Source organism: Magnolia sinica, chromosome 4, assembly GCF_029962835.1.
Source record: "Magnolia sinica isolate HGM2019 chromosome 4, MsV1, whole genome shotgun sequence".
Lineage (NCBI taxonomy): Eukaryota > Viridiplantae > Streptophyta > Magnoliopsida > Magnoliales > Magnoliaceae > Magnolia > Magnolia sinica.
Window position 1 is genome coordinate 112740018 of NC_080576.1, and position 23028 is coordinate 112763045.

General features: G+C 46.0%; 2 protein-coding genes across 2 annotated transcripts; one reads left to right on the forward strand and one right to left on the reverse strand.

Annotated features, from left to right (window-relative positions):
- Positions 1-5899: 5899 nt before the first annotated feature.
- On the forward strand, positions 5900-18846 carry LOC131243882 (7-deoxyloganetic acid glucosyl transferase-like). The gene is made up of 2 exons (XM_058243503.1): positions 5900-6402; positions 17790-18846. Exons 1-2 carry the CDS (start codon positions 5901-5903, stop codon positions 18740-18742), a joined length of 1455 nt encoding a protein of 484 aa, XP_058099486.1. The 5' UTR covers position 5900; the 3' UTR covers positions 18743-18846.
- Positions 18847-21160: 2314 nt separating this feature from the next.
- On the reverse strand, positions 21161-21961 carry LOC131243883 (17.8 kDa class I heat shock protein-like). Its single transcript, XM_058243504.1, has one exon. It carries the CDS (start codon positions 21863-21865, stop codon positions 21386-21388), a length of 480 nt encoding a protein of 159 aa, XP_058099487.1. The 5' UTR covers positions 21866-21961; the 3' UTR covers positions 21161-21385.
- Between the last annotated feature and the right edge of the window lie 1067 nt (positions 21962-23028).

Below are 23028 nucleotides of genomic sequence, written 5' to 3' on the forward strand. Positions count from 1 at the left end.
TTTAATTGTAGTTTAATTCAGTAACTTCTTTCAAAGCTTGGTATCCCTATTTAAAGGGTTATAGACTTGTTTTTTATTTTTATTTTTATTTATCAATCATCAATAAATTTATTTAAACTTTTTAAAATTATTTCTAGTTTTTATGTTTTCTCATAGATTCGAGAAGTAGGAGTCCAAAGAAACTTGGTGAATTTGAAGTAGTTATCCTTAAGGAAGACACTGATCGACCTCATCATGTTCATCCCTGCATCACAAACTCGGGTGGCTAACATGGAGTATGTGTACTGACATGGGATATGTACTAACAAGCTAACCCACCCCCACCCGAGACTGACATGGGATATGTACTAACAAGCTAGCCCCAAAAAAAAAAAAAAAAAAAACCTCATTACAATCAAAGTGAATTTGGTTGGGAAATGTGCTCTACGCACCAACTGCGAGAAAGATCGGTGTGAAATATTCAAGAACATATTCATACTCTATTGTGTTTAGTTAGAGGATTCATTGATTTGAGTTGTGTAGGCACCTCATTGGTTTCACTCAACATGGGGGGAACTTTCTCTAGCAACATGTAATTTTTAAAGTCAATGGTTGTATTTACTCAGAAATTTACAACCTAAACTTGCTCTGAAGTCTTGTCCATTACACTTATCTTTAGCGTTTCATCCATGTCACTTTGGAATTCTGCCAATTGCTACCACACCCTCAATAACCTCTCTTCCTAGCAGGCACACTCACCCTACGGGGCAAGAAAGGGTTAGCCTGGGTCTAGAGTACCCAACCCGTCGTTGACAGCCTTGGTGCAAATGGCTACAAGCATAATGGAATACTCTACAATACATGTTTTAAATAATGCATAAAAACATAGGACCCACAGTATTATATATGTAAAATTCACTCTTCCAATTAAAATTTATCCTTAATATTAGGTCCTAAGGCCAAAAATCAACTAGATACACAACTTAGGTTGGCCACACCACATAAAACAATGGGATGATATGCAAACCATAGGTTTTTGCGAGGGGTCATCATGGTGGGAATCTTTCATCAAACCCATTAATCAGGTATGACTCGCTATGATGAAAAGAAAATACAAAAAATCATCTTGAAACAAATCTCAGGTTCGCCACACCATGTGAATTTAATAGCTTTGGGTGTAAATTTTTATTGTTTGGTGTGGCTCATATGAGCTTCTAATTGAGCATATCTTTTGTATGTATGGTCTAAATAATGGTTTTCACCTGATGGATGAAGTGATTATACAAATGCAACATGATGGACCCATAGAACTTGGGTGTTTTACACAATGCCTACATTTTCATTCTCCCAAGACAGGTGTGCGGCATGCATGGCATTCTTTTACATGAAATTGGGTCGCATTGAGACATTATACGCTTATAACTATTCTTTTCTAACGTGTACCAGATTTTACGAGCTTTCATTGCAGTCAATGGACTTTCCCCGTAGGATGCCCTACTTTGCTCCATGAGTGCACAGGTGTGGTGGCCAGACCATACATCTTTAAAATCATAAGCAACTCATGATGGTCCCCAAACAAACAGATGAATTAAATTGTTGATTTGATCTATTTTTATTTAAATAATTTTATTGTCTAATTTTTAGGCCATTGATCAAATGGTTAAATTTGTTAGATTGGTGTGATATTTTCATGGTAGCCCATGAAATATGCATTGGCCAGAATGAACCTTGTAGATCAATAGATTGGACTGTTGAAGTTCCAAATACAACTTGGAGCACTGAGACTTCTAGTGCTTTGAGAGTACATGAGCATTTCTTAAATAAACTTACAATTTTAAATAATATTTACATAATAAATTTCTTAAGGTTCTCCATTTTTCCTGTCAATATCCAGATATCGTTGCAATAAAAATGTGATATTATGAAATCTGCCAATATTTGAAAAACTTGCAAGAATAAGGCGAAAAATAATGTTTGGCCTATTTTCTTCAATATTATCACAATATTTCAAAATTTTAGCAATATTTATCACACTTCCTGCTAGGATCAGGTTAAACTTGGGTCTAGTTTGTTTGTTTGTTTGTTTGTTTTTTTATTTTTTTTATTTTTTTATTTAACACCCACACTCTACATGGTTACTCAACCCATGACCTCATTGTTGAAATTAACCCACAGGCTACAACTGAGCCATGAGTAGGGACCCAAATTTTGGGTCTAAGTAGGTTAGGGTCAGATCCATCAACTTATATCCAGTTAGAATCTAGGTCCAATTAATTTTAATAGTAGTAATGTACATATATTATATTATATATTGTATTATATTATTTCAGCAACCTAATAAAGTTTCCTAATGCATGTAAGAAAGACCATTTAGTGGAAGCAGATTAGGTGTGGCCCTTACCATGGGGCCCACCTTGATGTACATAATCTATATTCAGGCTGTTAATCTGTTTTGGTTTTGGTGGATCATTTTAGAGCATGAGCCAAAAATTGAAACCAGTCCAAATCTCAGGTGAACCATAACATGAGAAACAGTGGTGATTGACCATTTAGAACTTATTGTAAGCCACATAAGTTTTCGATCAAGCTGATTTTTGTTTTTTTTTCCTCCTTGTTTGTGTGACCTTATCAACAGATTGGATGGCAAATAATAAACATTATGGAAAAATTACAATGGACCATAAGAAGTTTTTAATAGTGGAGCAATCAATCACTATTGTTTCCTATATTAAGGTCCAGGTGAGATTTTGATGTGCTTCATTTTTGGGCTCATGCCCTAAAATGATATGGCATAAGAGATGGACAACATATACACAGAATAAGTACATCTAGGTGGATTCCATGATAAGGTCCCCACCTTCTTGGGTGAGGTTGGGGCCACACCTAATCCACTCCCTATTTGGTACCACACTTGTCAAGAGGCACATGTGCATGATCTAATTCTTTTTGGGGTGAGCCTAATTAGGTAAATACTCTTCTTTAACACAAACCCAACTAGAAATCTAGATATAAAGACCTGATAAACATCCAACAGGTAGTTGAACCCAGTTAAATCCCATGTGGTTTTCAAGAATGATGCTCAGGTTAGGAAATAAATAAAACCATGGTCAGCCGGGGTCCCAGATCTAAAGGACCTGCCTGAACTCAAATCGATGATATCACTGGACAGTAGGCTGCTGTTTGAGATAAAGTTCACACAAAACATGTTTAAAAGTTATTCCTTTGAAAGTAATTTATTGTCCAATTAAATCATGCAATGTCATGGATGGAGGGAATTCAGTCTAAGCAAGGCTAGTACCCAATTTGTATCTCTACCGGTATCACGACATGATAGGATTTAATTGGACAATGAGCTGCTATTTGAAGCCTAGTCAAATACAAAGAATTATTGCTACTCCTAGCGTTTGCCTATTTCTCCTGTAAGTTAGGTTCTGTGTCTCCCAGTCGCCTCCCATATCTTGAACTACTCAACTGTTGTTTTCTCTCTACTCATTAAATTTTGAATGAATCAACCACATTACTTCATCAGCCATCAAATAATGTATAGCATTAGATTTATACCAGGTATAATTCCACAAAAAGCACTCAAAGTATCTTGAAAATCTTTTTATCCACCTATTATCTCTCGTGCAATGCCACATGTTGTCTTCTTATTGGCTTTTCCATAATAACCAAAAATAGAATATAACACATATAAGAGAATCTTCCTAATATATTTGGCCTCCAACTATATAAGGACATTTACTTACAATTTTGGACGGAATAGTTATGATACAATTAGTTGTGTAACTAAGTATAGACATCTACTTACTAATTTTCTCGATATAGTTATGATACAACTTTAGGTGCAAGTATAGACATCTATTTACTAACTTGCACAAGATAGATATGATACAATTTAATACATGGAAGTGCATGCTCACCAACTCAAATATTGTATACCTTTTAGAAAGATCACGGTGATTCCATCTTCCTTCGCGTTGTTGAAGTAGCATATCTCGAAAATCACATTCCTAGCTAGCCATTTAACTACTGACTAGTAAATAAATGGTTAGAAGTATGGGGGTGGTTCAAACTTTAAAACAAAAACTGAGACTATTATTGCTTCCCATTTATTGCAATATGCTCCATCCAAAGTTAGGTAAGTGATGCCAGTGAATCCATATTTCCTTGCGATGATTCTCCCCTACTGCTGGTCCACCGTCATGCATGTGATATATGAACGTTGTTCACCCGTTTCTCTAAGTGATGCTAAGAAGTTAATTAAAAATTGGATAGGCATGGAGCTCAAGTGGGCCACACCACAAAAATATACAAATACAAGTGAGCCACACCATAAGAAATATTGGAGAGAATTCCTGCCTTCGGGTTGTCCTTGCCTCCGTGGTAGACTCTGAAGAGTTTCAAAGACCCAGAGTTTCAACAGGGTGATTGGTTCGATACCCATAGGTGGTGAAATCCTACGATGGCGTGCGTGGGTATGTGTGTGGGGAAGCAACGGTATGTTTTGGATTTTACCTTCCCAAAAGTTTGATAGATCCAAAGCTCCAAAGGACCACGCTACAGGAGATGATGGGAATTGAATGATTACAGTCTTACACTTTTCGTGGGCTACATAAGTTTTGGATCAAGTTGATGTTTTATATTTTTCTTTCATTTAAGTTTATGTGACTTTAGGAGCAAGTTGGATGGCAAATAAACATCTTTAATGACCCCTAAAAAGTATTTAATTGTCCCCAAAAAGTTTTTAATGGTCAACATTCATTCAACACTGTTTCCTGTAATGTGGTCCACTTGAGATTGGTATATACCTCGTTTTTTTGTCTCATACCATAAAATGATCTATAAAAATAGATGGACAGCATAGATGAAACACAAATGTTATGATGGGCGCATAGAGCAACGACCACCAGCCATTGGCTGGTGTCAGGGGGAGTAGCCACCGGTGAAAAGGATAGATCTAGATGAAGCAGGCACACCAGCCAATCCGCTTTCTCCAATGTGGGGGTGGGCTGGTGGTTGGTGATCTGTGGACCCTACCATGATGTATGTGTTTCATTGATTCTGTTAATTCATTTTTACCGGTCATTTTAGGGCTTGATCAAAAAAACAAGATGCAAGTAAATCTGAGGTGGACAACACCACATGAAAACATAGTGATAGGTAAATAAATCTCAGGTGGACAACACCACATGAAAACATAGTGTTTAGATATCCACCGTTAAAATCCTCCTAAGGCCCACTGTACTGTTTATTTGACATCCAATCTGTTGTTCATGTCATAGAGGCCCATATGAAGGGAAAAACTAAAGATCAACTTCATCCAAAACTTTTATTGCCCCAAAAGGTTTTTAATGTTCTACTCTCATTCAACACTGTTTCGTGTAATGTGGTCCATTTGAAATTGGGATATACCTCAATTTTGGCCTCATACCATAAAATGATCTGAAAAAATAGATGGATGGCATGGATGGAACACATACATCATAGTAGGGCCTAGAGAGTGGCTGGTGGCAGGGGGAGTAGCCAATCCGTTTTCGTGAAAAGGATAGAGGGAACGAAGCCATCATGATGTACTACGTGGTCCTACCGGTGGAGTTAATTCACACAGATCGAGCAATCTTAACCTTTCGATCTCATTCATTCAATTTGGACATTCTCGATTTTATGTGAACCAGCCGTTATGATAACCCTCAGTTGTATGAATCATGATCGTCCAGTGGCAGTAATTTACTAGGCCATGCACTATCCACAATCAGCCATATGATTTGGTTGGCTCGTGTATCAACTGCACGAGTGCTACGCATAGAACGGGATGTTGGCCTAACTTGTTTAAACCGGTGGTAAACAAACTTATTAGCCACATCGACTATAAATACCGATTCATCGGGAGAGGAAAATCGTCCCAGCACTCAGCAACCATGGAGAAAGCTCCCCCGCACGTGGTCATTTTCCCTTTCCCACTCCTCGGCCACATCAACTCCATGCTCAGGTTAGCAGACCTCTTATGCCTAGCTGGCATCCACGTCACCTTCCTCAACACCGACCACGCCCACCACCGCTTCCTCCGCTCAAACCCTAACCTCCTGGCAGGCCGGCCCGGCCTTCTTTTCCGAAAAATCTCCGACGGCCTCCAGGTAGACGAGTCCCGACGGCCCGCTCGGTTCACGGACCTCTTCTTCTCGCTCAGATCGGTGACGAAACCGCTCCTCAGGGCGATGCTGGCCGGTTCCGGCGGGCGGCCGGGATCTGACGACACGGTGACGTGTATTGTGGTGGACGGGCTCTTGACGTTTGCGATCGATGTCGCAGATGAGCTTGGAATCCCCATTTTCATCTTTCGTACGGCCAGCCCATGCAGCTTCTGGACTTTTTTCTGCGGTCCGGCACTCGCAGCAGGAGGGGAGTTCCCATTTGAAGAAGGTGAGCTTGTATTCTCGACTCGAGGCTTTCCTTCTTTTGGGCGCAGCTTCGGTGGAACCCCGGATCCACCTAGGTGGTTGGGACCCTGGCTCACAGTCACGTACGTGTCTTGAATCCACAACGATCCACTCATTTTGAAAGCTCATTTTAGGTGATGATCTAAAAAATGAAGCAGATCCAAATCTTCTATAGAAAGTACACGAAACAGTGGTAATTGACTATTAAAAACCACTTATGGCTACAAAAGCTTTAATATCGAGATGATATTTGTTAGGGACAAAAAATACAAGTCCGCAGACTCGGACTTAATGCCTCGGGTCACCAAAGGATGTGTCAAATCCGAGGCATGATTCGCTAAACCGAGACAAAGGTTGAGTCGGTTCGGACGACTCATCAGCATTCCGGGCATGCGTCGGGCGGACCTCCTTACCAGATCGACCATCGCAAGATCAAGCCTCATCCCGGATATCTTGGGATAAGATCTCCGACCCCGAAGCTCACGGGATCGGATGAAGGCTCGAGATGGGCACGATCCTATCTCCGTGATACCAGGAGAAGATCCCGCGCACAATATCAGGAAGAGAATCATCGTGCAATTAAATGCCCCAGCAGCTATAAAAGAGGGACCCCTGTCACCTTGAGAGGTACGAAAAAGAATTCTCTCTAAAAACTCCTCAATACACTTAGACCCAGAATCCAGGCCTGACTTTGGCATCGGAGGGTCCCCTGCTCAAGCCAGGGTCTCCTTTGTCCTCTTTTTGTGTAGGTACGCGAAGGTCTAGGAGCGTGAACCAGATATTCGCATCAACAGCTTGGCGCCGTCTGTGAGAACCCGTACAAAAAAGCCATCTCATATCTCTATATTGATTTCAATGGTAATGACTAGAAGGACGGTCCCAGAGGAAGATTTGAATGAGATTGAAGGGCCGGTGGGTCCAGTCGCGGTCCCCGCAGCCCAGAACCCACCTAACAACCGCCAACGAGAAGCGACCAGGACAAGCAACAATCAGCGGGGTCGCGACGATGGACGGTTGGATAAGGAGGTTCAAGAAATCCGGTCTGATATGAATATGATGAAGCAGATGCTGGAACGAATGTATCAGCAACAAATGCAGCCGCTCCCGCATCCTTAAGGGGAGATAGCGCACGTACCAACTACGGCGGTTGATCCTCAACCTTCCGCGCCGCAGTCTTTCCGGCCGAGCCAACCCCAAGGCGGATCAGAACCATCTCCAGCGCAGTCAGCCAACGCTTCCCTACCCCCGACTGATCTTCGGCACGAGATAGAGCGAAGAAGGCGCAATCGCCCATCCATGGAAGGCACGACAGAGAGCAGTGAACCTTGGAAAGCCGATATTCAAAATTTTAAAAGAAAAGTGCGAGAAGAGATGGCGAAAGAGATGGCGGACATGAAGCACGGCCGGAATGTATATTCAACCGGGTCCGAAGCGAAGGCGTCCCCCTTTGTGGACTCGGTATTGAAGGCCCGGTTACCCGAGAGGTTTCGATTACCTCAAATCACTCCTTTCACCGGCAAGAACGACCCGACCGAGCATATTGAATGCTTCAGAACCTATATGGAGCTCCACGATGCCTCGGATGCAGTAATGTGTCGGGCCTTCTCTTACATTGACCGATGTAGCTCGACTGTGGTTCAAACAGTTGAAACCAAAGTCCATCAGTTCATTCGCTGAGCTGAGCGACGCCTTCCTCACCAACTTCATCGGCGGAAAGAAGAAATTGAAGCCCCCTGCACATCTGAACAACGTAGTTCAAAAGCAGGGAAAGCTACTGAAAGATTATATCAAGCATTTTAATTTCGAATCCCTTCAGGTTCGAAAACATTCAGAAGAAACGGCTCTCAGTGCGCTCATGCAAGGAGTTAGAGATAAGCCATTCCTGGCATCTCTAGACAAAACTCCGCCCGATACTCTGGCAGAATTTATGACACGGTCGGATAAGTATGCGAATGCCGAGGAAGCGCGAATCCTGCGTGAAACTAAAACTTTGGCCAAAGAGTCGGCCAAAAAGGAAGCCGACTCGGCCAGAGGAAGGAAACGCAAGGATGATCAAGCGCGTGATGAGCGAAGGTCAGGCAAACGGCCGGATCGAAGATTTTCCACATATACTCCCCTGAACAAGACTCAGGAAGAGGTATTGATGGAAATAAAAAATGAAGGCTTTGTTAACTGGCCCAGTAAGCTCAGGAGTAATCCTAATCGGCGGGACAAGGATAAATACTGCCATTATCACCGTGATCACGGGCATAACACAAGTGATTGCCGTCACCTAAAAGAAGAGATCGAACGACTCATAAAAGACGGCCGACTCAGAGAACATATGGTTAAAGCTGGGGCAGCTGAGGCACGCCCGACCGAGAGTCAGCCTATGGAAGAAATCCGGACGATTATCGGCGGTCCACAAGTTGGGGGGGACTCAAACAATGCACGAAGGAATCATGCAAGAAAACTTAGTCAGCCTCAGTCCGAGCTCATGATTATAGATCGGCCACCAAAGGAGAAAAAAAGGGAAAGATATTGCATATCGTTCACTGAGGAAGACGCCCGAGGTATCCATCATCCCCACGATGATGCGTTGATCGTCACCCTGGCGATCGCTAACCGAAAAGTGTTCCGAATACTCGTCGATACGGGATCATCTGCAGACGTGTTGTTTACTCTGGCATTCGACAAAATGGGGATCGAACGATCCACGTTACGCCCAGTTCGGACCCCATTGATCGATTTTTCCGAAGGACAAGTACTGCCCGAAGGGACTGTCTCATTACCACTCACTGCTGGTAGTGCCCCACATCAGACGACGATGATGGTTGACTTCCTGGTCGTCGATCAACCCTCAGTATACAACGCAATACTCGGCCGACCTTCATTGAGTTTCCTCCAGGCCGTGGTATCCACATTCAATGAAATTCCCGACCGAGTCGGGAGTCGGAATTGTCAAAGGAGACCAGCAAGATGCGAGGCGATGTTACATGATAGCTGTAAAAGGAGCAGCCGACAAGAGTCCGACCAACATATTAACGATCGAATCATTGGACCCTTGGGGCGAGAATTATGAACGAGGACAGCCGGTCGAAGATCTTGTCTCGGTCCCCTTGGTCGAGACAGATGGATCCAAGACGGTACGAATTGGCTCGTCTCTGCAGTCCCCTTTGAAAGAAAAGCTGATAGCCCTGCTCCGTAGGTAAGCCGGCATATTTGCCTGGAGTCATGAAGATATGCCCGGGATCGACCCCTCTGTGGTGACTCACCGACTCAACGTCGATCCGTCGTATCGACCGATCCGACAGAAGCGACGACCGCTCGGCCCTGAACGATACGCCATCATTGAAAAAGAAGTCAACAAACTCCTCCAGGCTAATTTTATAGAAGAAATACACTATTCAGAGTGGGTCGCGAATGTCGTGCTTGTAAAGAAATCCAACGGGAAGTGGCGAGTCTGTATTGACTATACCGACTTAAATAAAGCCTGCCCCAAGGATAGCTTTCCGCTTCCGAGGATAGACCAGCTAGTAGACAGTACCGCCGGACATGAGCTCCTTAGCTTCATGGATGCATATTCAGGGTATAATCAAATTGTAATGCATCAAACAGATAAATCAAAAACTACCTTTGTCACCGACAAAGGCCTTTATTATTACCGAGTGATGCCATTTGGTTTGAAGAATGCCGGCGCAACTTATCAAAGGTTAGTTAACAAAATCTTTGCTCGGCTTATAGGCCAAACCGTGGAAGTATACATCGACGACATGCTCGTCAAAAGCATACACGCGGCAGATCATGTGAATGATTTGGAAGAAATGTTTCTAATCCTACGAAAGTTCCGGATGAAGCTAAATCCGAGTAAATGTGCTTTTGGAGTAGGCTCCGGAAAATTCCTCGGTTTCTTGGTCAGTCAGCGAGAAATAGAGGCAAACCCTGAGAAGATAAAGGCTTTGATTGATATGGAATCCCCCAAAACCATTAAGGACATCCAAAGGTTGACCGGACGAGTCGCAGCACTTAATCGGTTCCTGTCCAGAGCCACGGATAAATGTCTCCCTTTCTTCAAACAATTGAAAGGAAGGCAAACGATGGGTTGGACAGAAGAATGTGAAGCGGCGTTCCAACAGTTAAAATCATATCTCGGTTCTCCACCTCTCTTAACAAAACCCGAGTCAGGGGAGTCCTTGCTCCTTTACCTAGCAGTATCGGAGGCAGCGGTCAGCTCGGCTTTGATACGAGAATTCGGAGGAAAGCAACTGCCGGTGTATTATGTCAGCAAAGCGCTACTGCCAGCAGAAACGAGATACCCAAGCTTGGAAAAAGTCGCCTTGGCTTTAATAACTTCCTCTCGTCGACTCAGGCCGTATTTCCATGCCCATACCATCATCGTGATGACCGATCTTCTGCTTCGCCAGGTATTGCAGAAACCAGAGGCTTCCGACCTACTCACTAAATGGGCTATCGAGCTGAGTGAGTTTGATATTCAATACAGACCAAAGGCAGCAATCAAAGGGCAAGCCGTAGCTAATTTTATCGCCGAGGGGACGCCTCCAACCGAACTCTCAGTAAACGATACGCCGAAGGACGGTGCAGTTCCGACATCAACCGCTCCCCCTTGCCCTATTCCATGGAAACTGTATGTCGACGGTTCTTCCAACTCGAAGGCCAGTGGGGCTGGGGTTGTGCTGGAAACTCCCGATAATACCTATATACAGTATGCCTTACGACTTGGATTCCAAGCGTCGAACAATACGGCAGAATACGAAGCATTGTTACTCGGCCTCCGACTCGCCGCTAGTATGGGAGTTACCCACCTAAGCGTTTTCAGCGACTCTCAGTTGGTTGTTAATCAAGTTACCGGTGTATACCAAACACGGAAAGACCAATTAAGAGCATACATGGAGAAAGCGAAAGAACTTGTCAATGGATTTCAGCTCTGTCGTGTCACTCGGATCCCTCGTACAGAAAACAGCAAAGCCGATTTATTAGCAAAGCTCGCCTCCGCCGATGAAGATGATATACCCAGGTCCGTCCCTATCGAATACGTCGACAAGCCGAGTGTAAATGAACCAATTAGCGAGGCCGTCAACACAATCGACTCGGGACCATCCTGGATCGATCCAATCCGCCACTACCTTGACAAGGGAGAGCTGCCTAAAGATCGTGCCGAGGCTCGACGAGTTAAGATCCGAGCCTCTCGTTACACCATACTCAACGGAACCCTTTATAAGAAAGGCTACTACGCTCCGTTGCTGTGGTGCCTCAAACCCAGTGAGGCGAACTATGTATTACGTGAAATCCATGAAGGAATCTGCGGAAACCACTCTGGAGGGCGATCTCTCCCCTACAAGGTCCTACGACGGGGATACTACTGGCCCACTATCCAACATGACGCTCGCAAGCTCGTTCAAAAATGCGACAAATGTCAACGGTTCGCGGCAATTCCGAGGCAAGCACCGGAGGCACTGACACCGATGACTGGTCCCTGGCCTTTCGCACAGTGGGGCGTCGACATCATAGGACCGCTCTCTATGGGAAAGGGTCAGACCAAGTTTGCTGTGGTAGCAGTGGACTATTTCAAGAAGTGGGCCGAGGCAGAACCATTAGCTAAAATAACCGAGCAGAAGATCACCGAGTTTGTATGGAAAAACATTATCTGCCGATTCGGAGTACCCCGTACCATTGTTACAGACAATGGAAGGCAATTTGATAATAGGAGCTTTCGCGAGATGTGCGACAACCTCGGAATCAGAAACGTTTATTCTTCACCTCATCATCCTCAAACCAACGGACAAGTTGAGGCGGTTAACAAGATTATCAAGCAACATCTTCGGACCAAGCTTGGCCGGGCCAAAGGAGCATGGGCCGAAGAGCTCCCGAAAATTCTTTGGGCTTACCGAACTACAGCTCGAACAGCCACAGGAGAGACTCCGTTTTCACTAGCTTATGGCTCGGAAGCCGTCACTCCCGTTGAAATCGGATTACCTTCGGCTCGAATCACCTCATTCAATGCAGGAGAGAATGAAGAACTCCTTACACTCGGACTCGACCTTCTGGACGAACAAAGGGAAGTGGCGCGGCTGCGCACGGAGGCGCGGCAACGACAAGTGGCTCGGTTTTACAATACCCGAGTTAAGATTAGAAGGTTTCGAATGAGAGATATGGTTCTCCGGAAAGTATTTTCCAACACCAAGGAATTTGGGTCGGGTACGCTGGGACCCAATTGGGAAGGACCCTATATCGTCTCGGGCACCATCCGACCAGGAACGTATCGGCTAGAAGACCTAAACGGATAACCATTGCCTCACCCTTGGAACGCTGAACACCTCAAGGTCTACTATCCTTAGCTCAGTACTCAATGTTTAAAGACTCTGAACTAAGAAAGATTAAAGCCAAGTCAAATGAATAAAGCTAAGCATTTTTCTTTCATTCATCAAAACACATGCAAATACAACGTGTGAATACATCAAAGCAAATAGAAAGAAAAAATCGAAGGGCCCTGGTGACTGTCCTCATGCACCGGCCTCATCCCCAGCAGCAGTGTCTTCAGCAGCGGCGTCCGGGTTCTCGGATTCTGAGGCTGCTCCACCCTCGATTTCTGAAAGGTCAAGGTCAGGAAAAGATTTCTTTATATCCTTGACGCATTCCAGATATCCGCTTTGGAACAAGCGGTCCCTCTCATCCTCGAACTCCGCCGACTCAAGGAAAGCTTGGACGGCTTGGTCCCTAGCCTTCTCAGCCTCCCGAGTCTTCTCGTCGGCCTGCTGAATATGCTCCGCCGCCTCAAGCTTAGCCCGAGCTAAGTCATCTGCGCACGAAGCATGAACTGCAAGAACTCGCCGGTTCTCTTCTTCAGCTTCGGAGAGAAGAGCCAGTACCCGAGCAACCTCTGCTTTCGCTTCATCCAAGGCTCTTCTGGAGGAAGCCGCCTCTGCTCCCGCATCTTCGGCAGCCTTCCGGGCAAGGGCCGCCTCGCCTGTTAGGACGCCGACCCGGATTTCGGCCTCCTCGCTTCGCCCTTCGACTTCCGACAGAAGAGTCTGCAGCCGATGAGTAGAGGATAGCTCCTTGCCGGCCTTAATCAAGCAAGGAGCGAGTTCAAAAAGCACTCTTGCTACATGGCTGACAGTTTGCGATGACGGAGCGTTGTAGAGCCTCACGAACTCTCTTTCGCCCCCGTGGGCTAAGGCCCAGGGAACCATCCCCGATACCACCTGCTGCAGGACAGACGGCCCTTCCTGGTTCGTCTCCTCCCCTCTGGAGGATGCGGTCCTCGTCTCACCTTCCCCTCTGGAAGATGCGACCCTGGTCTCTTCCTCCTGTCTCGGAACATTCGTCTCAACGTGTACCGAGTCGGGTGCCGCCTGAGGTTCCGAGGCAGCGACCGCCGTCTCTTCCGCCCTTTCTTTCGGGTCGGAAATTACGACGACGGAAGGGGCAGAAGAACTCGCTGGCTCTTTCTCCTTCCGCACCACCCTTTGCCTCTTCGACGGCCGAGGCTCCGACAGAAGAACTGACCGCGGAGGAGCCTTCAACTTCGTGACTGCCCTAAGGGAAGGACGAGCTCGATCATTTCGAGGAGCGGTTCGTGAACAATCCACGAGATTGGGACGGGCTTGGCGAATCTAAAAAAAAAAAACGAAGTAAGTCAGGAGAAATTCGGAAAATTCAGAAGATACATTTTCAATTACCTGTGACTTCCGAGTCTAGACCTGCAAGATGAAGGCGTTCCGGCTGTAAAAGCACCTTCCAAGACCTATCTGCCGGATCCAACGTCCTCAACTCTTTGATCCGAGCCGAGGCACTAGAGCCGAGCTTCGGCCGTTTCTTTGAAATATCTGCCAGACACAAGCCCGTCAGACTCAGAATATTACAAAAAATGAAAAAGGGCGAGAGAGAGAAGACCCAAGTCACCTGCTCTCTGGAATGTCCGAGGAACACGAGCCTCGCAAGACCCGGACTCATCCGTCTCCCAGCGACCACATGCCCAAAACCAACGCTCTCTCCAATGTTTGTTGGAAGTGGGAGGGTCAGTTATCAGGGAACCGCCTCCGCCTCGCCAAGCAGCGAAGACGTAGAAGCCAGGGTAGTTCGGATTCACTCGCACTTGGTACAGGTGGAGAAATTCGTCGACTGTAAGCGGTGGCTGTTCCATCTCGGCCCACAACACCGCACACCCGAATAAGTTCCTCCACCCATTCGGGACTATCTGCCCTGGGGCAATCTGAATGCGAGACAAAACTCCCCGGACGATGGCCTGAAGGGGCAGACGCAAGCCGCATTGCATTGACACTTGGTAAATCGCGACCGCCCCAGCAGGAGGGTGATCCGGCAAGTCATTCGGACGGGGGAGATAGGTGATGACCGACTCGGGGATGTGATACCCGATTCGGATTCTGTCTAAGTCCGCCTCAGTTAAAACTGAGGGAACCGGACCGCTTAAATCTTCCCCCGATCCTTCTCCTTCAGACTCGGCGTGCGCCGATTCATCGACAGGAACTGGATCAGAGGTTCCCTCGGCAATCAACATTTCATCTTCTTCCTCCTCATCTTCCTCCATGCCCCTTGGAAAGTTAGGCCTTCCCGGGCGGGTTAATAAAGACGACCCACCACGAGAAGGAACAACGGAAGCAGGGCGCTCCGCCGGAGCTTCAGTGACTCTCTCAGATAGAAAAGCAGCGTTGGCATCCACTGCTATCTCCGTCAGTAAGGAAGGCGATTCCGCAACATTCCAAAAACGTTGCGCTTCGCCTTCGTCTCCGGAAGCTCCCCCCTGGGGACTTCGAGAACCCCTATCCGCCATTATTACTTAATAAAGAGGAAGGAGAAACTCACCGGAGGGAGAAAGGAAAACGGAAATGGCGGAAGGAAGCACTGACGGTTAAGAGAGAGGAAAGGAAGAAGATGAAAGATTGAGAAGGCTCCAAAGGGAATGAAAAGAAGGAATGGCAATAGAAGTTCAAAATGCGGGACCCCCACCAATTTATAAGATTGCCATACGGCGGAAGTAATTAATGGGGAAATGATTCGACGCCTGCATCGATTCCCCCACTCGACAGGTGGCGCTCGTCGACCGACGACAATAATGCCCTTGCTACATGTCCAACCCTCATTGGCGAAAGAGCGATTTGACGGCTGACGGAGCATGCGATGTCAGGAACCGAACCGCCTCCCGTCAAAGGCGACACGGAACGCATTAAATGACTACCTACTGTCTCGGACTGGGTTGTGAACCGACCCAAAACTCGCTACTCCTAAGTGTCATATGAAACACATGGAGTAAGGGGGCTTACTGTTGGGGATAAAAAAATATACAAGTCCGCAGACTCGGACTTAATACCTCGGGTCATCAAAGGATGTGTCAAATCCGAGGCGGTGTGATTCGCTAAACCGAGACAAAGGTTGGGTCGGTTCGGACGACTCATCAGCACCCCGGGCATGCGTCGGACGGGCCTCCTTATCAGATCGACCGTCGCAAGATCAAGCCTCATCCCGGATATCCAGGGATAAGATCCCCGACCCCGAAGCTCACGGGATCGGATGAAGGCTCAAGATGGGCACGATCCTGTCTCCGTGATGTCAGGAGAAGATCCCGCGCACAATATCAGGGAGAGAATCTTCATGCGATCAAATGCCCCAGCAGCTATAAAAGAGGGAGCCCCGTCACCTTAAAAGGTACGAAAAAATTCTTTCTCAAAACTCCTCAATACATTTAGACCCAGAGTCCAGGCCTGACTTTGGCATCGGAGGGTCCCCTGCTCAAGCCAGGGTCTCCTTTGTCCTCTCTCTGTGCAGGTATACGAAGGTCTAAGAGGACGAACCGGATATTTTCATCAACAATATTCGAGTGGTCTCTTTTCATTTAGGTCCCTGTGGTACACCTAAGATTTTTGTCAGCTTCATTTTTTGGAGCATGACTTAAAATGAGCCTTCAAAATGGTTGGACGGTGTGGATTCCAGACACATACATCACTGTGAGTACCACAGTTAGGGGTCCACGCGCGGTTCTTTTAGCAGCGTACTTGAGGTTTTCGGTGGAGAGGAGACGTGGCGAGATGCTATTAGTTGGGCCGTATATAATCAGAGATGGGTCGAGTACGTACTTGGCCTTGAGAGGGCTTTGGAAAGGCCGGCCCATCCCTGACAGTAAACGGGCCCACCAGTCGCACCTCTACACACCATCCAATTGCACCTTGCCACGTCTCGTCAGCACTGGATTTCCTGCCAAAAGCCTTTTGCAGGAAGTTCTTGCGCGGAACCCAGGTGGGGCCACTGTGATGTTTGTGAGAATCCACCCCGTCCATACGTTTTGGGAGTTCATGTCAGGACATTAGGGCAAAAAATGAACCGGACCCAATGCCCAAGCGGGTCGAAAACGTGAGAATTGAACGTCCACAGTTGAAATGTCCGTGGGGCGACAGAAGTTTTGAATCATGTTTATTTCAATGTTTTCAGTTCATCCCAGTTGGAATGACTTTATGAACTGTATGGGTGGCAGGTAAACATCACTGTCGACCCCGGGGAGATTTCAACGGTAGGAATTTCACTAACCCCGTTTTCCTTTAGTACGGCCCACTTAAGTAGTGGATCTTTCTCACTTTTCTTCTCATATCTTAAAATTGAGCTCACAAAATGAATGAACGGAGTGGATTTCTCACAAACATCATGGTGGCCCCACTTGGGTTCCCACCGCAGGAACTTACTGTGACAGATTTTGGCAGGAAATCTGCGTCATCCGCGTCCGGACTTCAAACGGGAGCGGATGCATTTCTACGCTAAAATCGGATTGCGTGCTGAGTTACTCAGTACGCTCTTATCGTACTGAGTAAACTCAGTTGGGCCCACCTTGAATGTATATGGTCTATCCACGCCTTCCATCCGTTTTTCCATATAATTTTAGGGGTTGAGCCCAAATTTAAAGTATATACAAAGACCATGTGGATCATACCACAGGAAACAGTGAGGCTAATGATTTCCACCATTGAAACATTTCTAGGCCCCACAGTGATGTTTATTTGTCATCCAACCTTTCCATAAGATCATATAGACATGGATGAATGGAAAACACGAATATAAACTTGATCCAAAACTTTCGTGGCATCCAAGAAATTTTCAACGTTAGACGTTCAATTCAACTGTTTCCGGTGGTGTGGTCCATTTGAACATTGTATGTGCTTCATTTTTGGCCTCAAGCCCTAATATTATCTAGGAAAATGGATGGACGGAGCGGATAAAATACATAAATCATAGTGGACCTCACATATTTTACTCAGTACGCTAAGCATAGTGAGTTACAAACTACGCAATCCGCTTCCTTCTACGCTTACTTTAGCTCGCGGGAGGTTATTTAGACACTCTAAAAATAGTTGCATTCTGTCTCAGACAACATGGATCGGCCCATAAGAGGTGTGCCGGGAATGGAAGCCTTCCTCAGACGTCGAGACCTACCGAGTTTCTTCCGAGTCAATCAACTCAGTGATGTGCATGTCCAACGCATCTTGACCGCAACTAAAGACACGACTCGAGCCTCGTGCCTCATTCTCAACACCTTCGAAGACATTGACGGCCCCATCCTGTCCCATATCCGAGCCCACTGCCCCACAACGTATGCCATCGGACCCCTCCACGCCCACCTCCAATCTCGACTCACCGAGTCAAACGATTCCCCGCCTACCGATTTCACCCCATCTTCCATCAGCTTCTTGACGGAAGACAGGTCCTGCATGACGTGGCTCGACTCCCAGCCACACAAATCCGTCCTCTACATCAGCTTCGGAAGTATCGCGGCCGCGACTGGGGACCAGTTGCTGGAATTCTGGCACGGCGTGGTCAACAGTCAGACCCGCTTCTTGTGGGTCATGCGCCCGGACGTCGTTGATGGAATGGGTCAGATCCCAGCCGAGCTTAGGGAAGCAACAGACGAGAGGGGGAGACTTGTAGGATGGGCCCCACAAGTGGATGTGCTGGCCCACACGGCGGTGAGCGGGTTCTTGACTCACAGCGGGTGGAACTCGACGTTGGAGAGCGTGTCAGCGGGAGTACCGATGATTTGCTGGCCCTTTTTCGCGGACCAGCATATCAATAGTCGGTTTGTTGAGGAGGTATGGAAGGTTGGTTTGGACATGAAAGATAGATGCGATAGAAGAACGGTTGAGATGATGATCAGGGAGTTGATGGAAGGGAAGCGGGAAGAACTGGTGAAATCGACGGCGAGGATTGCTGATCTGGCGAAGAGAAGTGTGAGCCAAGGTGGGTCATCATACATGAGTTTTGAGAAATTGCTGGAGGACATCAGATCAATCAACTCCGGGCCGCATCCTGATGGAGGAAAATGATACTGGACGGTGTTAGAGACTCATCTTCATCGTACATGGGCATATATGAATCATGACCATCCAGATTGGTTCACCATTTAAAAATGATAAAATCTGATAATCCACACCGTTGGTTTCTGTACTCTTTGCAACATATCATTTGTTAGCAGTTCTGTCTTTGTTTAAAAATTCGAAAACCCGACTCGCTATAGGTTTTGGCGAGTTGAGTGCATCGGCGACTTGGTCGAGCCAACTCGTGACTCAGTATGGATAATAAAAAGTAATAAGAAGAAGAAGAAGAAAAGAATTTAAGGGAAATGGAAAAAAAAAAAAAAAATCAGGAAAATTGGTAAAATGGTAGGAAACATCTATTATTTTGCATTTTGTGTGGATAACATTGATTACTTGGGTTGGAGTTATTCTATAGAAGTATTTACTTCTGGCCAAATAGAAAGAAAGCTTTTATTTAAAAAATAAATAAAAAGAAGTAGAAAAAAGAAAAGGAGAAGCATTAAGTGTTTGAATAGATCATTCTTACCATGATCAATGGAAGAGAGATAAGGGACACTGATTGCCTGCTGATCCGACTTTGTGGGGCCAATGTGATGTATGTGTTTTATCCACACTGTCCATCCGTTCTGCTGGCTCTCTCTGAGGTTTGAGCCCGAAAATAAGGCAGATCCAAAGTTCAAGTGCACCACACCGTTGAAAACTTATCCACAGGGCACGGAAGTTTTGAATTCAGCTGATATTTTTGTTTTTCCATCATCCATGTGTGTCACCTTATGAGCAGCGTGGATGACAAATAAGCATCATGGTAGCCCTAAGCGTGTCATTATCTCTACTATTTCCTGTGGTGCGGTTGGCTTGAACTTTGAATTTGCCTTTTTTTTTTTTTCATGCCCTAAAATGAGATGAATCGGGTGGTTTCTTATTTACATCAAGGTGAGCCCGACTATGTAGAAGGCATGCCTAAGGCTGTGTGGAATTGGGGTGGTTTCTTACTCGCATCAAATTGGGCCCCACGATGCAGAAGGGGCATTATTACGTCCGACAAATGGAGCGGATTATGTGCGGCCCCAACCTTACCCAAAACATTTACACCCTGCATTCTGTGGTGTGGTCCACGTGAGGTTTAGATCTAGCTCATTTTTTAGGCTCAATCCCTGAAACGATCTCGCCAGATGGGTCGGACAGTTTGGATATAATACTTCATGGTGGGGCACGCACGACCAATGTGGGTGAGATCCCTGACCAAGGGGCCCACGTGATGTATGTGGCTTATATCCATGCTGTACATCCAGTTTTGATGGCTCATTTAGGACATGATCCCAAAAATGAAGCATATCCAAATCTTAGATTGACCATAATACAGAAATTAGTGTAATCAACCATTAAAAACTTCTCTTGGGACACAGTGTAATCAACCATTATTAAAAAATTATCATGGTAATCAACCATGAAAAACTTTTCATTGGCCGCAAAAGTTTTGGATCAACCTGATATTTGTGTGGTCTCTTCATCCAGGTCCTTGTGACCTCCTCAACAGTTTGGATGACGAGTTTTCAGTGGTGACGATTCAATCATGACTGTTTCATGTGGTATGATCCACCTAAGATTTCGATATGCTTCATTTATGAGATCATGAATTCTCCATGGACCACACCAAGAATAGCAGTGGGACAATGAGACGCCTACCAAATCGCTTATTTTCTATCAAATCTATTCAGAAGTCACACAGATGTATGAAGATGAAAAACAAATATCCATATTGATCCAAACAACCCCACTGGTTTTTGCAGAGTGATCCAATTGATCTTTCGATGTGCCCGCCAAATGGATGGACGATTTGGATATCATATAACTCATGATAGGACCCACAGAACTTGGTCACGTCAACACACCAGCCAGATCAGTGGTGTGTGGTACACCAGCCAATCCGCTTCCAGGGGCAGCGTAGAGAGTTGAGACCACTGGATACATTCTGATCCTTGATAGACAGGATAGTCCGCGCGGCTGGACCACTATTACAGACCGGGTAGGCTGGACACAAGCCAGTTGGCCCCGTCACAATACGTATAGCGCTGGGCCGCATCTAATAAGCGCCGGTGGTTTGGACCCGGACAGACCTAGCTTTTGCAATACTTTCCCGCAGCGTTAGGCCCAAAATAGCGACAATAGGATCTACGACTTCTGTTGGCGGGACTGGACCTGGGGCATTTAGAGCCATGAGTGGTGATGTACCAAGCCTGTCCATCTTGTGGGTCCCATCACGGATGGCCCATTTTCGAAATCACGCCTGTTATCCTAGATATCAATTTTCTTGTTGGCCATCAGCCGCAGTTGATTCCTACCGTTGTTCTGCAAGATTGTCCGATCCACATACAGATTTTTAACCATTTCCCATCATGGTAAAGGCAACGATATTAACGGTCCTGATTAACAATCCAACTACACTACGTTCCACATTTTTTATTAACTACGCGGAAGAAAACTCCATTAAACAGTGAAAACCAGAACTACATGTATATTTGTTGAAGAAAGGTAGTCCGCAGAACTACCCTAACACACAACACAAACAAGCAACACCGGAACAACACATAACAAAATACCCCAAGGACTAGAGACCATTCACCATTCTGCCTATTCTGCCCTTCTCCTTTCTCAGCCAGAGATTTCAATGGCCTTCACATCGGGCTTCTTCACCTCCACTTTCGGAACCGTTACAGTCAGGACTCCGTTCTCCATTGCTGCCTTCACTCCCTCCACCTTCGCATTCTCCGGCAACCTGAATCGCCTCAGGAACCTGCCGCTTGTCCTCTCGACGCGGTGCCACGTGTCGTTCTTCTCCTCCGTCTCCTTGCTTCTCTCGCCGCTGATCTGGAGCACTCTCCCTTCTTCAACCTCCACCTTCACCTCCTCCTTTTTCAGCCCCGGCAGATCTGCTTTGAAGACATGCGCGTCGGGAGTCTCCTTCCAATCTATCTGCGTGTTCGCGAATTGGGAGGTTTCTCTGGCGAAATCGGAGCGAGATGGGAAGAGAGAGGAGTCAAAGGGGAAGCCTTGAAATGGGTCCCATACGTCGAGGGAGAAGGGATCGAAGACGTTGGTTCTGCGGCCAAAGATGCTGGGGATGATCGACATCTTGATGATTGCGAAGTTTGTAGAATGGTATTGTAGAGATTGGGATTTTTTTTATTTTTGAGCGGCGTTTGGGATATATGAGAGATGGCTATTTGGAAATTCCTTCTGATGGTTTGGGAAGGAACGTGATTGGGTATTTATAAATAAATGAGAGGAAGGGTCCAGAGAAAGGAGACGGGTCCTGAAGCTTCGAGATGATTTCAGAAAGCATTGGCATCGTGGGGCATGCGGATTGTGGAGTGACACAAACATCACCTAGCTGCGTACTGTCAGGATCCTGTGGGGCACACTGTTATGTATAAGCTTTATCCACTCCGTTCATCCGTTTTTCAGATCCTTTTCAGATCCTTTATAAGGCCACACAGACCTGGATTAAGGGAAAACATAATGATCATCTTGATCCAAAACTTTTGTGTCACCGAGAAGATTTCAACGGTGGACGTTATTATCTCCACTGCTTCCTTTGTTGTGGTATACTTGAGCTTTGGATATACTTCAAATTTAGATTCATGCCAAAAATGATCTGAGGAAACGAATTGACGGATAGGATAAAACATATACATCACGGTGGACCCTACAGAATCCTAATACCACGTAGCTAGGTACTGTTAGGTTCACTACGCAATCCGCGTCAGTTTCACGTATGCCTATAAGTAGGGTCCATCTTTCGGTGATCCAGACCGTATCTATTTTTAATCCAACCATGTATGGAGAGTGCCCCAGGAATAGTCATTTATGAGAAGTTCACAGAGACCAATGTTAGGACCGTTTGAGTAGGTACTGCACATGGACGGTTAGGATCAGAACCATGGCATAGATTAAGATTCTATAGGGTGTTTGAATGGGCACACAGTTACAGGCTTGTAAAGCACAAGCCCAGCCCATCTCTACATTAGTGAGCTGATCCTGGCCTGGCCCACAAAGCCCATCTACAACTGGCTTTATCGGAGCCCAACCCGGTTCCTAATTGCCTATTTGGGCTTGAATCGTCAAAAAAAAAAAAAAAAACCCCATGATTGTCTACTCTAGAAGACTTCACGGTCTGGGCTAACTGTTATTGATGCTGTCTACGTGGGCCCAAGCACGGGATCATGACCATATTTTCATAAGAAGCAACTGGGCATCAATTGTCGGACCCTGAACATCACAACCGTAAGAATTGT